The sequence below is a fragment of the Hermetia illucens genome, chromosome 2, assembly GCF_905115235.1.
Source record: "Hermetia illucens chromosome 2, iHerIll2.2.curated.20191125, whole genome shotgun sequence".
Classification (NCBI taxonomy): Eukaryota; Metazoa; Arthropoda; class Insecta; order Diptera; family Stratiomyidae; genus Hermetia; species Hermetia illucens.
In genome coordinates this window covers 116,397,112-116,412,526 of record NC_051850.1, presented here as the reverse complement: position 1 = coordinate 116,412,526, position 15,415 = coordinate 116,397,112, and the positions used below count along the sequence as shown (strand labels likewise).

General features: G+C 41.3%; 2 protein-coding genes across 9 annotated transcripts in view; one reads left to right on the top strand and one right to left on the bottom strand.

Moving 5' to 3' along the window:
• LOC119649635 (protein furry) overlaps nucleotides 1-15,415 on the bottom strand; it is a 582,748-nt gene that overhangs the window by 187,120 nt on the left and 380,213 nt on the right. The window lies entirely within an intron of this gene.
• Nucleotides 1-15,415, top strand: part of LOC119649638 (thyrotropin-releasing hormone receptor) — a 233,547-nt gene that overhangs the window by 102,815 nt on the left and 115,317 nt on the right. For both annotated transcript variants that reach the window (XM_038051890.1, XM_038051889.1), the window contains exon 2: nucleotides 12,647-12,789. In XM_038051890.1, coding sequence (XP_037907818.1) covers nucleotides 12,647-12,789 — 143 coding nt within the window. The remainder of the gene's footprint in view (nucleotides 1-12,646; nucleotides 12,790-15,415) is intronic.

The following is a 15,415-nucleotide window of genomic DNA, read 5'->3' as shown; positions in this document are numbered from 1 at the left end:
CGAGCCCCCATATAGGATTTATGGGTCCAGGAGATAGTATTAAAAGAATGATAGTTTGGTTAAACTAAAAGTGTTTTATTGACTTAACGCGCTTAAAGTATTACGTACGTACAGGATGATGGTGTGATAGCTACTGATGTTTTAATTACAATGCATTCTATTTATATCCTAAATCTAATTACCCCCACGCGCTCGCATCTACTGCTAGGTACATGCTGTACTTGCGTGACCTACTTACTCAGGGTTTTCCCCCCGGGGGCTGCCCCGCAATGACCAGATGTGATTGTCTGGGGGTTTCCCCATACTTAATGAGCGTCGCTCTAATTATACTCTACGTACCACATGTATGCATACAAGCATTGGACTGATCACGGTTGATGTCTTTACTGCTTTTATCTGGCCTCGCACATTGGTCAGGGTCAGCCTAGTCACTCTTATTATGATAGTTTCGTCGGGATATCGAATTCTGTTGTCCATATTCCAACACTTTTTCCAACGCTTGTCGCAGAGAGAAAATCTGATCTGTTGCTGATTTGCCTGAAGTGAAGCCTCATTGGTATGGGCCATGGTATCGCTCATAGATTTCGTCATTATGTAGGCTACGGAATCGTCCATCCTCATGTAGGGGGCCAAAAATTCTTCAGAGGAATCTTCTCTCGAACGCGAGCAAGAGTTCGCAATTCTTCTTGCTAAGAACCCAAGACGGATTCTTCCATTGACCTACACCGGCCACCATCACCAACGTCCCTTTATAATTTAAGTAGGTAGGATCGTCCGAGCGTAAATGCCTTGCGCCTAGTGCTAGTATTAGGTGAAATTCGGCATTTGCCGAGATTGTGACAACTCGGAAAATAATAATCGTTGGCGCAACAATCCGTATTGGATCAGGGCCTTGAAGTGTGTTAGACTTCATTCAAAACCGTAACAGTACATAATGGGAAAGAATCTGGTCAGCATTGTTCTCGCCTGAGATTTTTACCTTGATTTAACTCAGTTACCCATTCACAGCTGAGGCGACTGGTATCTGACATCCAGTTTCAATAACAAATCCCTCTGCCACCAGTAAGATTTGATCTGCGATCTTCCGCTACGACAAGTCCACCGCTCTAACCACTTGAGCCATCCGGACACTGAAACAGGCTGAAAATAGGTCGAAATCAAGATGAAAATTATATTAACGGTCTACATAATAGTATTCTAGAGCTCAAGAATGCTTTCCACAGATCAACGAAATATCGTCGGTCTACTATTACCAGTTTGCTACCTTAATCTGCTCTTGGGTAAAAAAAAAACTGGTTCCTGGTTTAGTTTTTTAATGACCCGCTCTTCTTTAAAACAAAAAATAAAATAGTTACAAAATACCAGGAGTCTAAACCATAAAGAAAAACTTCATCTGTTTTTGATTTCATAGTTAGACCTTGATGTTGGCAAAGTACTGATATATCACAGAGCACGGCTGCCAAGAACATCTTTGCATCAGGTAAATGTATTGAGTCGCATCCTAATCAAAATGCTTTGAAGCAAAGCAAAGGCTAGAGAGCACAGCAGACAATCCTCAAGTTATACGACCCATAGAGATAGTCCAAATCAAACTAAGAAGAAAGTGCAGACAATCCCCTCATATTCTTCATCACGAGAGCGCGAAGTGATTAAGGCAGCCCATGAATGTGGACATTTTAAACGTAATAAGATAAAGCAGATTTTGAAGTAGTAACTACTTTAACAGCCAAGCAGGAAAGAAGCCCATATTCAAGCGATACGTTGGCTCCCATAGCTTACATCAAAATACAAATGATACCGAGTAATGTTGCATTTTCAAAGAACGCGGGCACGCGCGGAGACTTATCACGAACTCCGGCGAGCGGAGAAGCGACTTCACAGACGGAAAAAGAAAATCTGGGAGAACCAACAGGTCTGTGAACTAGAAAAGTACAGGGAGCAACCGCACCAGGCGCGCAAGCTTTACCAACAAGTCAGCAGGATGAAGCCTTATACATTTCGATGCTTATCCTGCCGAGATAAAGAGGGAAATCTGATTTCCGACAGAATGGGAATATTGGAGCGATGGGTTGAGTACTTGACGAACTACTGAACAACCAGAACATCGGCGAGTTGGAGGTCCCGCCAACTGAAGACGACGGACAAATATTACCACCACCAAGTATAGAAGAAACAGTCCGTGCAATTCATCCGCTTAAAAATTATAAGTCACCAGGAGCCGATGGAATTACAGCCGAATTGGTTAAATATGGAGGGGACCAATTACACCAAGCCGTTCATTAACTTGTGCTCAAGGTGTGGGACAGCGAATCAATGCCTAACGACTGGCAAAGAGGCATCATCTGTATCATAAATAAAAAGGGAGGTACCACACAGTGCAGAAATTATAGAGGTATCGCGTTGCTGAGTACCATCCGCTATCTTGCTAGGGCGGATATCCCCATACGCCCCGAACATCATCGGCCCATACCAAAGAAACTTCACTCCATGCAAATCAGCAACAGATCAGATTTTCTCTCTGCAGTAAGCGATGGAAAAACTGTTGGAATATGGAAATCAGTTGCACCATCTCTTCATAGACTTTAAAGCCGCCTAAGATAGCATAGCCAGGGTAAAAATGTACACGGCCATGAGCGAATTCGGTATCCCGACGAAATTGATAAGAATGACTAGGCCGAGCCTGACCTATGTGTGAGGCCAGATAAAGCAGCAGGATCACTCTCAAGACCATTCGACATCACTACCGGTCTACGATAAGGGGATGCCTTATCATGCGTCCTCTTTAACCTGGCCCCTAGGCGTGATCCGTGATGCTGAGGTGAATGCAAGGGATACGATCCTCTTTAAGTCCACCCAAATACTGGCCTATGCTGACGAAATCGACATCATGGGAAAAACCGGAGACGTACAAACTGCATTCATCCAGATCGGGCAGGCGGCGCGATGTTTTGGGCTGCACATCAATGAAGGCAAGGCAAAACGGCAACGTCAGCACCTAAAACTACCCAACCAACAACATTAAACCGCACTGATCAAACGGGAAGAATAAAGATAGGAGAATACAACTTTGAGACCGTTGACAATTTCTTCTATCTAGGATCGAAAATCACAACCGATAACAGCTACGATGATGAAATCCGCGCACGGTTGTTGGCTGCCAACAGAGCCTATTTCAGCTTACAAAAACTGTTGCGCTCGAAGTCTCAGCTCTTACTGTACAAGACAATGATCTTGTCAGTCCTCAGGTCGGAGACCTGGTTTCTCAGCAAGAAAAGTTGCGAACTCTTGGCCGCGTTCGAGAGAAGAATCCTGCAAAGAATTTTTGGCCTCCTACATGAGTATGGACGATTCCGTAGCCTACATAACGACGAAATCTATGAGCGATACCATGACCGTCAAGTTGTGGATAAAAGCCGGCTAAATCGATTACGGTGGGCGGGTCACTTAATCCGTATAGATGAGGATGATCCAGCCCGAAAAGTCTATAAGAGCAATATCTATGGTAGAAAAAGAACACGAGGCAGACCCTGGCTTAGGTGGAACTATGGTGTAGGTCAGAATGCCAGAGAGCTTTTAGGGATAATTGGTGGACCTCGACGCAAAACCGGGATGTCTGCAGTTCCTTATTAAGGCAGGCCTAGACCGGATACCGGTTGTTGCGCCGTTGATGATGATGATGAATTATGATTTCTGAATATGAAAGGAAAAAAACCATAAACTGCATTCAACGTATCTTCACGGGGAATAAACAAAGAAAAGGCGAGGTATTCGTAAAGTCAGATGATAAGGGAAACATACTGTTACGAAAATCACTTTGGAAAATTATGTGTGACGTCAGTGTGAATCGTAGCTATGACAATTAGCCAAGACACCAAAATTGTATAACAGTAGAGCAAATATTTAGTTACGATAATTGTCAACAGATGACTCTAATGCCGACAGAAAGATCCCGTCCCAAAGTAGTTTTCTAGTAAAGTGTTTACATGCCTTTCTGGAATGTTCCGCGTCAGTCAAGTCAGTCAAGTTTCAGAAGTAGATCTAAACGCGTCGGTTATAAATACGCCCCGAATTGTACTAGTTAAAGAATGTGTTCTATAATTAATTGTGCAGTACGTTTGAATAATTTAGTGTTTAATAAACACTTGTACTAAAGTTATTGAACGGGGTTTTGGTTTAGCGCTACACAGTCCAGTGATACAAGCCTACGCAAAGCAAGTAACGAACTAGTGACAAGTGCGAATAGCTAAGAACGTAACAATTGGTGACAGCCACGGGGTTACGTATAGAAAATCGTAACAATTGGTGACAGCGGTAGAAGTACGTAAAAAGCAAGTTCGTAACAATACCACTAGACAATTACTACATCGATCACATCCGACCTAAAAGAAGATCCGCTGCCATCTGTTCACTATGCTCACGAAATTGGTATGACTTTCCCGAAATTGGTATGACAACGCTCCACAAGGTGAACCCACGGAATATCGCAGACCATAGATCAGCTTTTACATTTAGAGCGAAATTTTGTGTTTAGCAAGGAAGGAAGTGCTGAACACATGCGAGTAACAATTAAAGTGTCACGGGGAAATAATTAATCTATATCATACCAATGCTGACCGGACTGCCTATAATCAAGCCCGAGACCGGTACAAAAACATCGACGAACACCAGTAAACACTGAATAGCATCATGAGTAGAAATATGACATTTGAGTTACACAACGGGACAAAAACGAGGCTGCAAAATCAGTTAAGGAGTTAAGGAAGTTGGTTGAAGAGGTGGTCCTCGTATTCACTGAAAATCGTAGACTACCGGAAGAAACCAAAGAGCCGCTATTAGCGGTAGAAAACCAAAACAGAAAGTCTTACGATAGAGAGGAAAGCGAGCAAACGAACGCAATTTGGACCAGAATGGAAAGTACATACGGCATAGATGGAGCCATATTGAGTAAATATGTAACTTTAATTAACGAGGGTAGGAGGGGCTGCCGACTTAATGGAACCATAATGAGGAAATGGTTATTTCGGGGCTGAAGACTGAAGTTACAATGAGGATGATGTCAGAGACCAGATCGGCCGAATATACATATACAAGTAAAAATCTATGCGAATACCGTCAACATTAGTTAAGTCAAAATTGTCCGTGACATTCCGGTACCTAAAAGCAATAAAATATTATAGCATGCTGTCGAAAGACAAAACTTCTCGGTTGAAGCCCCGACAAAATAAAAAAAAACATTGGAAAATTCCCTTTGGGTAAGGAATTCTCGAGAGGGAGGAGTAGTTCCCAACAAAAGAGAGAGAGAGTGTTGAGAAGGGTTAAACAGTCTCCAAATCATAAGAAAATGAAATATAAAAGTAGTCTGGAGGTACAATTGGTGGCACGGTATAAGCTTAGATAGTTCATAAATGATAAAAAGTATCCATCAACAGAGTAAAGAAAGGATGCGGGTAAGGACTTAGGCGAGTGATATTATCGAATAGCACGGAAGCAGTGAGGCAAAGCGTCTAAGTTCAATTATAGAAAGAAAACGTATTATGAGAAGAGAACAGGTTAATATTATCAGTGTAAAGTAAGCAAGAGTAAGTAAACAAAGATGAAAGGTAGTTAGCTATGAAGAACAATGTTAGTGACTCAAGAATGAAACCTAGTGGAATACTAAACAAAGATAAAAAGAATGGGATATGTAACTACTAAAAGAAATGCTACAACATCGGTTAGAAAGTTAGGAGACAAGTTTTGTGATAAGTGACAGGAGAATGTTGAATGATGTCAGTCTGGACAGATGTAACGTGTGATTTACACAGTCGAAGACCGGAGGTAACTCTATTAATGTGTAGTTCCTGAGAAATTTAGACATTTAGTCACAAAGTTTGTAAAGCCCAGTAAATTGATAACAGTGGACCAACGTTTTGCAATGATTGATGTTCCTCCTCAGCTATTAAGTCGCTGAGTGAGCGGACAACTAGTCGCTAACATATCCCGTCCAATAACAACAAAGAAGAGGAGGAAATTAAGGCGAAAATTCTCAGTAAGAGTATAAGCCCTTTTTTAATGAAGACTTCTTCCCACACGCTGGGAAGATCCCAGTCTCCAAAGCTCCTTCCAATGGGGTCAAACGGGGAGGGAAATGTATCGATTAGATTATAATAAAAATAGGAAGGCGGTCGAGACGATGTCTAAATTGTCAATAAGATGAGCAAAAAGTTTAGAAGGAATATAGTAGAAGACTAGAGGCAGCTTGTTCCAAACGGGGAAGAGAAGGAGAGGAATTATACAACGAGGAAAACCAACTGGAAAACAACCCACATGATAACTGACGCGGACTTAGTTAAACTAGGAGGTAGAAGGTTCATACAGGAAGAAAATAGTGAGAGAAGATATAAGGAAGGAGCGGGAAGAATATAGCAGTATTAGAGTCACCATAAACAATTAAGGGAAGAGAGGGAAAAAACCAAGTTATCAGAATAATCTGTTCTCGAATTCATACAGACGGATTAAGGCACAGGTAATGCTAAAATATAGTTCACAATAGTACATCACCACGTTTTGAAAGTTTTTTTCACAACCCTCTTAATTTCGCCCTAGATTCATTTTATAAACCAAAACGCGGAGCACAAGACAGAAAGGTCTCGTAAAAATCCTACAAAGATGTAATAGGTCAAAGTAATAAAATATACAAAAAAACAAATGGAGCAAATGACTTATTTTTAGCTGACCACTTGCCCCTTCTTCAGCGCCAGATGTCCAAACTTCATAATCCTAGCGAAGGGCTCCTTCTATCTTTCCTGCTCATCATAGAATATAAAAAGCGTACCGTTAACGTTCCTCACAGAACCATCGAAAGGCTTACGTCCAACGAGTACATGGTAGGCACCTACAAGTTCTTTTGCGGTTCGGTATACGCTAGCTAAATAGTAGCTTCTGCCTCCCTGACTAATGCAATGGTGGAATTATTTTTAGCATAGCATATGCTACGCTCCCCTTCTGGTAATTTCTAATGGAGATGGAGTTTCAGCACGTCGTCACCCGCACTCCTCACTCAAAAGGAATCGCAGGTGCTTGCGTTTATCGACCCACCCGCAAGTTTCAAAAGAGATAAAAAGATTTTTAATGGAGCTAAGTATTCATCAATATACCCGGGAGGGCTGTTCAAAGCTTCTGTCGTCCAAGTAGGAAGGAAGGTCTCCCATTGCTGTATGATTGCACAAATGAATCATATTGAAATTTGCGAGGTTTTATGCAGTACCCCCAACCAAACGAAGGTAAGCAACCACCAAATGATAGTACATTTCGAGAATACCGTCCGAACCTCTTCTAATATACACATTCAGTGGATAGGTAGGTATCAGTGACTACAAACAAGACCAATTAACCCTGCGTAGCGCCGTTTGTTCCCATAAACTCCCAAAACCCTGACTGCAGTACCACGGGCAAGGCAGGCCCTACCCTCGAACATTGTGCCGCCAATAACAAGGCGGTGAAAGTTGTAGCCTAGCAACCTTGCTGTTGTTACGGCCAACAAGACCATACACCGTTGCATACACAAGCAAGGTGTTATCAAAGCACCCGTGTTGGCCTAAACTAAAGCCCTTTCTACGAATTTCACGTTGGTCGTACGATGATGAATGCAGGGGAAAAATTTCGAATGGAATTAGTGAATGCAAATCGCACACACTGTTGAAATTGAATATGTACAACCATGCAAGCCTTTTCAAATTTCCCTCCATTAAAACGCAGGTTAGCAACGAAAAACTCGGCGCTTCAGTTATAATCGATTCTGTATTCCTTTTCGATGTCTTAGGAAATAATAATTCCACACAAGGTAACTCTGGCCTGTTATAACTTTGTTAATAATAGCAAAAATTCCACAAAACTTTCCAATGACCTATATTACTACAAAAATAGCATGACCCAAAATTGGAAAACTCCGAATCTCATACTCACAATCTTGTCAGCAGTCAGCTCTAAGGTAACGAGCACTCGCCTCATGGCAGTTATTAGCATCAGTGTGATACTGGATTGGCCTCCACTATTACTACTTTGACCAGGGTGTAAAAATATATCGCCCTAAGGGATTAGGGAGTACTCCCTGCCTATCTCACTATGATAAGACCAAAGCGTCCAGCCGTTATTACTGCAATTCTTGCTCAAGTTGGAGAAAGCCTGCATTGTGGGAACCCATGATAGCGTTGTCAAGAAGCGTGCGCACATTCCAGGAAATTATCGAAGCCGTTTTCGATAGTCAAAGGCATAAAGTCGTTCCTTACCCCACGCAGGTTGATACCTCACAAACACAGCTCTTCGGAAAACTATGGGGAAGTTGAAGCACATTGCCATTGGATTCAGTGAGAGTATTGTGAAGTAAACTGTCGTCTGAAAAAAATTCTAGGAAGGACATAGTGCTTACAAAAAGCATCTGTTGTGATTAAGGTTGCGAAATTCTCCTTCTTAACCAGAATACGAAAGCAATGCCAAGACCCAAAATATACCACTGTCCATTATGTACACTTGGAGCCAAAGGTGATGCTTTGATGATCAACATAACCTCACAAAATATTACGTAAGAAATGCTGGAGGTTAACTAGCACCCCATGAATTCCTTCCTATGAACTAATCAGGATCTAGACATAGCTCAGTAAGGTGGTACACGGAAGGAAATTCGCCGAAGAGGGAAAAGCATGGCCTAAGTGGGAACCTTTCTCGCAATTTGGTGTAGTACCAGTCCACCAGAAAAATGGAAGGAGAGTGGATGAGTTGGTTTTCGCGGACATAAACCTTACATACTACTGAAACCAGGCGTGGCAGTAGGTTCCCAAGATGTCACACTGCACTCAATTTGGCAACTACAACCTTTTCCCATTTCCCTAGTAATAAACGCATGCCGGTCGTGAGAATCAATCGTTTTTGGAAGCGATGTACAAATTGGCCCATTTTTGCAATCTTCATAAAAACCAAAGCAATATTTAGACAGGTAAAGACATGGTTTTAATAAATTCAACAAAGAAATAAATGATTCCCAACATATATTTTTTTCTGGAAATGAAAAAAAAAATTCTGGCCAAAAAATAAGATCTTTAAAAAAAATATGTTCAGCTCTGACTAAGCTTTGGCCCAAAGTATGGACGAATTTACGCTCACTATAATTCGCAGTCATGTCGAGTTCCGCGAATATATAAAGGAGCATTTAACATCTGGGAGCCGCTTGGGTCATACTACTCCCAAGGCAAAGGTGAGGCAGTACGATTTGCCTCTGCCCTGGTAAGAAACCGTAAAGTCGTCTTCGCCTAAGATTTTTTCGTTTAATATTTAGAGTTAGAGTTACTGCAAGCAATAGAGGTCCTGGAGAATGAAGAACCGAAGAATGCTGCATATTAGGCAATACCGCACCATCAAAGAACGCGGGCACGCGCAGAGACCTATCACGAACTTCGTCGAATGAAGAAGCGACATCATAGACTGAAGAAGGAAGCCCGGGCGAACCAACAGGTCAATGAACTCGAGAAGAACAGGAAGCAACCGCATAAGTTCCACAAGTTTCATCAATAAGTCAGTAGGATGAAGCCCTCTACACATCGATGCTCATCCTACTGAGGCAAAGAGGAAAATCTGCTTTCCGACTGTATCTGTCCTATATATAGGATTGGGGAAAAAGAAATGTTGTATTTTGTCAATAGATGGCGACACTTAAACATATCTTGTGTTGTACTTATCGCATCGGGTCATACTATACGGCTATTTGAAGAAGAAAAGCGGTGCTACAAGTGCCTCTTTGACAGTGCTGTGATCGTACGTTTCAGTCTCAAGTTATAGTGCGTCAAAGATGGAGTCCACCAAGCAAGAAATTCGTCATTATTTACGTTTTCACTACCTGAGAGGTTAAAATGCAACGAAGGCGGCCGAACAAATTTGTGAAGTTTATGGGCCTGATACTGTATCGATTCGCACAGCGTTGGTTCGATCGATTTCGTTCTGATGTAGTGAATGTTGAAGATACAACCCGTATAGGCCAATCGTCGTAGAAACCGATAAAATTGTCGAAATCATTCAAGTAGACCGGCATGTGAGTATTCGCTCGATTGGCCAGAAACTGAGTATAGACCATAAAACCGTTTGGAACCATTTGCAGAAGATTGGATTCCAAAAAAAGCTGGATGTGTGGGTGCCACACGAGTTGACGGAAAAAAATCTCTTGGACCGAATCAAAGCCTGCGATGCACTGCTGAAACGGAACGAATTCGACCCATTTTTGAAGCGGATGGTGACTGGTGATGAAAAGTAGATCACGTAAGACAACCTCAAGTGAAAAAGATCGGCCCAAACCATCGCCAAGCCCGGATTGACGGCCAGGAAGGTTTTGCTGTGTGTTTGGTGAGATTGGAAGGGAATCATCCACTATAAGCTACTCAACTATAGCTAGACCCCCAATTCGGTCCTCTGATGTGAGCGACTCGTTTGAAGCAGGCGATTGACCAGAAGCGTCAGAATTGGTCAATAGGAATGATGATGTGTTCCACCAGGACAACATCTTTGATGCCCCGCCGGAAGCTACGGGATCTAGGCTGGGATGTCCTATCGCACCCACCGTACAATCCGGACCTGCCACCAAGTGATTACCGTCTTTTCCGGTCCATGCAAAACGCTCTTGGTGCTACTAAGTTGGCCTCAAAAGAGGTTTGCGAAAACTGGCTGTCTGAGTTTTTTGCAAATAAGGAGGGGGGATAATGGCAAATCGGATAATGCTAAGTATGTTAAATAAAGCGTCAAATTTCGATCACAAATACGACATTTCCTTTTCCCTAACCCACGGGTATTATATTGCTGAATACCATCCATAAGATATTATTTACTATCCTCCTAGCCTGATTAAAACTGTACATGGCCATGAGAGAATTTGGTATGAAAACCATATAGATAAAACTGACTGGGCTGACCCCAACCAATGTGCGAGGCATCAACAACATCAACAAGGGTCTATGACAAGAGCATGCCCTATCAAGCGTCCTCTTTAACCTAACCTTCAAGTCAACCTAACTACTGGCCTATGCTGACGTCAAGAACAACCAGAGATGTACAGTCTACCTTCATTTAGATCGAGCAGGCAGCGATTACCACGATATCTTGGCCTGCACAATAATGCAGTAAACACCATAAACCAAGGAACAACAAAGACAGGAAACCACAACTCTGAAACCATTGATAATTTATTTCCTGTACGATCAAAAATCACAGACGGTAACAGCTACGACGATGAAATCCGCGCACGGTTGTTGACAGTCAACAGAGTCAGCTTACCAAAAATATTCCGCAAGAAATGATCCTGCCAATTTTTATGTATTCCTCGGAGACTTGCGTTTTTAGAAGAACCTTCCACCACCACCATCGGTTGTAGATAAACTCGAGATTAGGGTGTCCTAGGCCGAGAAATTTATAAGGGCTATGTATATGGTGGAAAGGGAAGACCCTGTCTCAGATGAAGCAATGGCGTAGACCAGAACGACAGCCAAGTTTTAGGGATATCGAATTAGTGGACCTCAACGCAAAATCGGGATGCTATCGGTATGTACGCAGTTCCTTACTAAGGCAGGCCTAGATCAGATATCGGTTATTGTGCCGCTGATGATGATGATTTAGAGTTATACTGATATTTTGAAGGCTTTAATTGTATAGTTATTAATAACCTATTCTCTGCGGGATCAGAAAGTATTTTTTTTTTAAATGGATGTAATGATTTTTGCAAGTTTCTTATACAGTAGACAATTTGAAATTGAAGTAACTTACAGCAAACTCTTAAGAAGCGAAAGATTTGCTAAAAAAATAAAACAAACACAAACACATCTCCACTTTACTCTAGATAAGATAAATCTATTGTTTTATCAGTTTATGATCAATCTTTACGAATAAAAGCCGAGAAGCTAACAAAAACCGTTGCAGAAAAATGAACGGCAGCAACAACAAAAACTTGTCTGAAGAAATCATTCGCCATCGCCAACGAAATAATTGATTGCATCAAAATCTAAACAAACTTTAACGCAATTGATGTGATTACCGTTATTACAATTTTATCCAATCTGGTCAAAGATATGGATGGAAAGTAGCTGTGGGCTGAATTCATTGAAGAGCTAATCAACTTCACAATCTAATCCCACAAACTCAAAGTGAGCAAACTTGAAAATAGCCTTTTCCAGCACCGCCTACATGCGAAGAGATTAGGGACGTACTGAACATTTTCGGAGACAACACAAGCGGCCAGTTTAGAGGATGCCTCCAAGAAAAGCAGCGATAATCCATTAAACCAGATAAATGATATTTTGAAGTTGTTGATGGCTTTCCGATCTAATTTCTGGAAATAGTGCGCGAGATGTGCCCCAAATCAACACAGCCTACAAAAACTAATTTGTGCCTAAAGCTCCTTACCGGTGTGCTCGTTTCCTAGGTGTAGACTTGGATCCTTATTCAGGCCATGGGTGTTTGTGTAAGGTTGTTTACGAGGATACGCATATCATTTACATATCTCAGCAATAATGAAATGAAAATTAAAAAAAAAACTGAATTAGACATTCCGGGAATCGGCAATTTTTGGAGATCATCCAATTAAGTGAATTTCCAGACCAATCTAGCTAAACTTCCTCTTTTATATCTTTTCCAGAATCACCTCACAATTTTCAATTATCTGGATACGGCGGTCGTGTTCGCAGTTCCGTTCACAGCAATTGCTGTTCTCAACACAATCACAGGATGTACAGTATGGAAATTTGCAACTGTACGAAGGACAATGACGACCCATAAAAGGTAATTGTACATTTCTTCTGTCTATCATCGGAAGAAGGGAGCACTAATGGAGTACATATATTCGGTATATGCGGTATAGTTGCAATACACACATACATATGTATACATCTCTACCAGTTTTCTCAATATCTAACGGAAGGAAACTTTCGCAATTGTTGTTATTTGAATATCAAAAGGACTCGGAAAGCTTACAATTGAACTTGATTGCTCTGAAAATCATCTAGTGGGACTGGCTTTGGAAAAAAGCCACACTGTATAGAGGGATAGATATATTTTATGGAAATTGCACTCATAATCATAGCAAGGAGATGAAGTAGGATACACTTCGGATAAAGCAAGTTTGAAGCAGTTGTTAAGGATGATTGTTGCATACGTGGCTTCCGGCTTCGTTTCCGTTGAACAACAACAAGAATTTATGTAACCTTTCTTCATTCCATGCATATACACCTCAATAACTAGGCGAAACTCTTGAAAGATGAAAGTAGATTTTTCTATTTCCGTTATTCAGTCCATTTCCGCATATACTGTGCTTCCGGAGCCTGAAAAAAGAAAGAAAAAATCCACGTATCCTATTAGGCACGTCCTTAGGTGATGAGTAAATATGTTCTCGCTCTTTTTTTGCAGACTAAAATGTAGTGTACGTGGTTTTGCACGATACGCATAATTTCGACCGCCTTATCCTGCGACAGGCTGATGAAGGATTCGTTTTCTTATATTCAATATATTTCTTTTTTCTCCTCCTTAACTTCTATCAACACATCCGCTACCCTCATTTCAATTCTCCAATATTTGTTGTTCTTTTCACATAGATTTGCTCATGATGCACGTTATTAAATGCATTTCTAACGTTTATTTGCGGATAAGGCGAAATGTTATGCATGCGAATGCAAATAACGCTGAGGATTCTGCGAGACTTTTGTTTGAGTACAGAATGGCTTCATATACGTAAATCAAAGAACGCGATTTCAAATTCGGGGTCGAAAAATTAGTGGTACATTGGACAGATGGATAAGCTGCACAGGCCAGTCAACTGAATCGAGGAGTTGGTTGAGGGCCGTTATTTGAGTCGGCGTCTGTCTGCCTGTCACACCCGATTTATTCGGAAACGGCTAGACTTATTGTCATGAAAATTGGTGAGAGTAAGTAATCGGGTGTTCCCTTTACATGCAGTAAGTGGCACCATTTTGTTTGTAGTTGTAATTTAAGGGGAAGGTGAATGGAGGGTGTAAATTTTTTTTTTCACTGAATGTAGCCATAGCCATCAAACGAAAGGTCTCAATTAGTACTTTTCGAAACTGGTGAAACATAGGGGAGTAAGGCCTCAAAATGTAACCCCCAAAAAAGTGTAACAAGTCTCGTTCTCAGAACCTATCCAACCGAAAAATCTGAAAAAAAATCACACTAGTGCATTTCTACGAAAATATATCCGGTTCCGGTATCTGCACAAATAAAGTTAATAATAGTACATTTCCACAGTTTAGAAATTTACCCGGCATGCGTATAATGCAGAACATAATGAACAATTTGGTTTGAAGAAAATCCAACTATTATTAACGAAGTTATAGGGGGTAAAACTTTATCGTTTTTTGTGAATTTCGTGCACTCTACAACCTGCATGATATCATCATCACATATCAATTCGTCAATACCACAACGACATGAGTTCTTATGAATGAAGTCCCAACGAATTATTTTGTTTTAGTTTTTTAGTCATTTGTATATGAATAGCAATTACTCCAACCAGACATGTGTGCATGTAGGTATAGTATATGAGTGCTAATGAACTTCGCGGGTAGTGCTAAATTCAGATAGATGTAAGAAGTAAAGCGGAAATATGGGTACGATCAATTTATCTACGTGCATATATGTGTACAGTATTCGGAAACAGGCTATAATATGTACGTATGTCTCGTAGTTTCGAAAAATATGAAGGAATATGTTGGATTTGGAGCTATAAGAAGAACACAAAACCTTTATACCCGAAGCGCGAGCTCCTGGTATTCCGACTTGTTTTACTCGGTTTTGAGTTTGAAAAAGGAACCAACTGGAAAACCGAACGCTAGATGCCTTAAGTATTATTGGTTTTGTGTTTTCACGTCTAAGGAACAATAGAGATATCACATAGTGCAGCAATTATAGAGGTATCACGTTGCTGAGTAGCATCTATAAGATATTCTCCGCTATCTTGCTAGACCGGATAGCCCCATACGCTCAGAAAATCATTGGCCCATACGAAAGAGGCTTCACTCCAGGCAAATCAACAACAGATCAGATTTTCTCTCTGCGGCAAGCGATGAAAAAACTGTTGGAATATGGACAACAGTTACACCATCTATTCATCGACTTTAAAGCCGCCTACGGTAGCATAGCCAGGGTAAAACTGTACACGGCCATGAGAGAATTCGGTATCCCGACAAAATTAATAAGACTGACCAGGCTGACCCTGACCAATGTGCGAGGCCAGATAAAAGCAGAAGGTTCACTCTCAAGACCATTCGACATCAACAACGGTCTACGACAAGGGGATGCGCTATCATGCGTCCTCTTTAACCTGGCCCTCGAGAAAGTGATCCGTGATGCTGAGGTAAATGCAAGAGGTACGATCCTCTTCAAGTCCACCCAACTA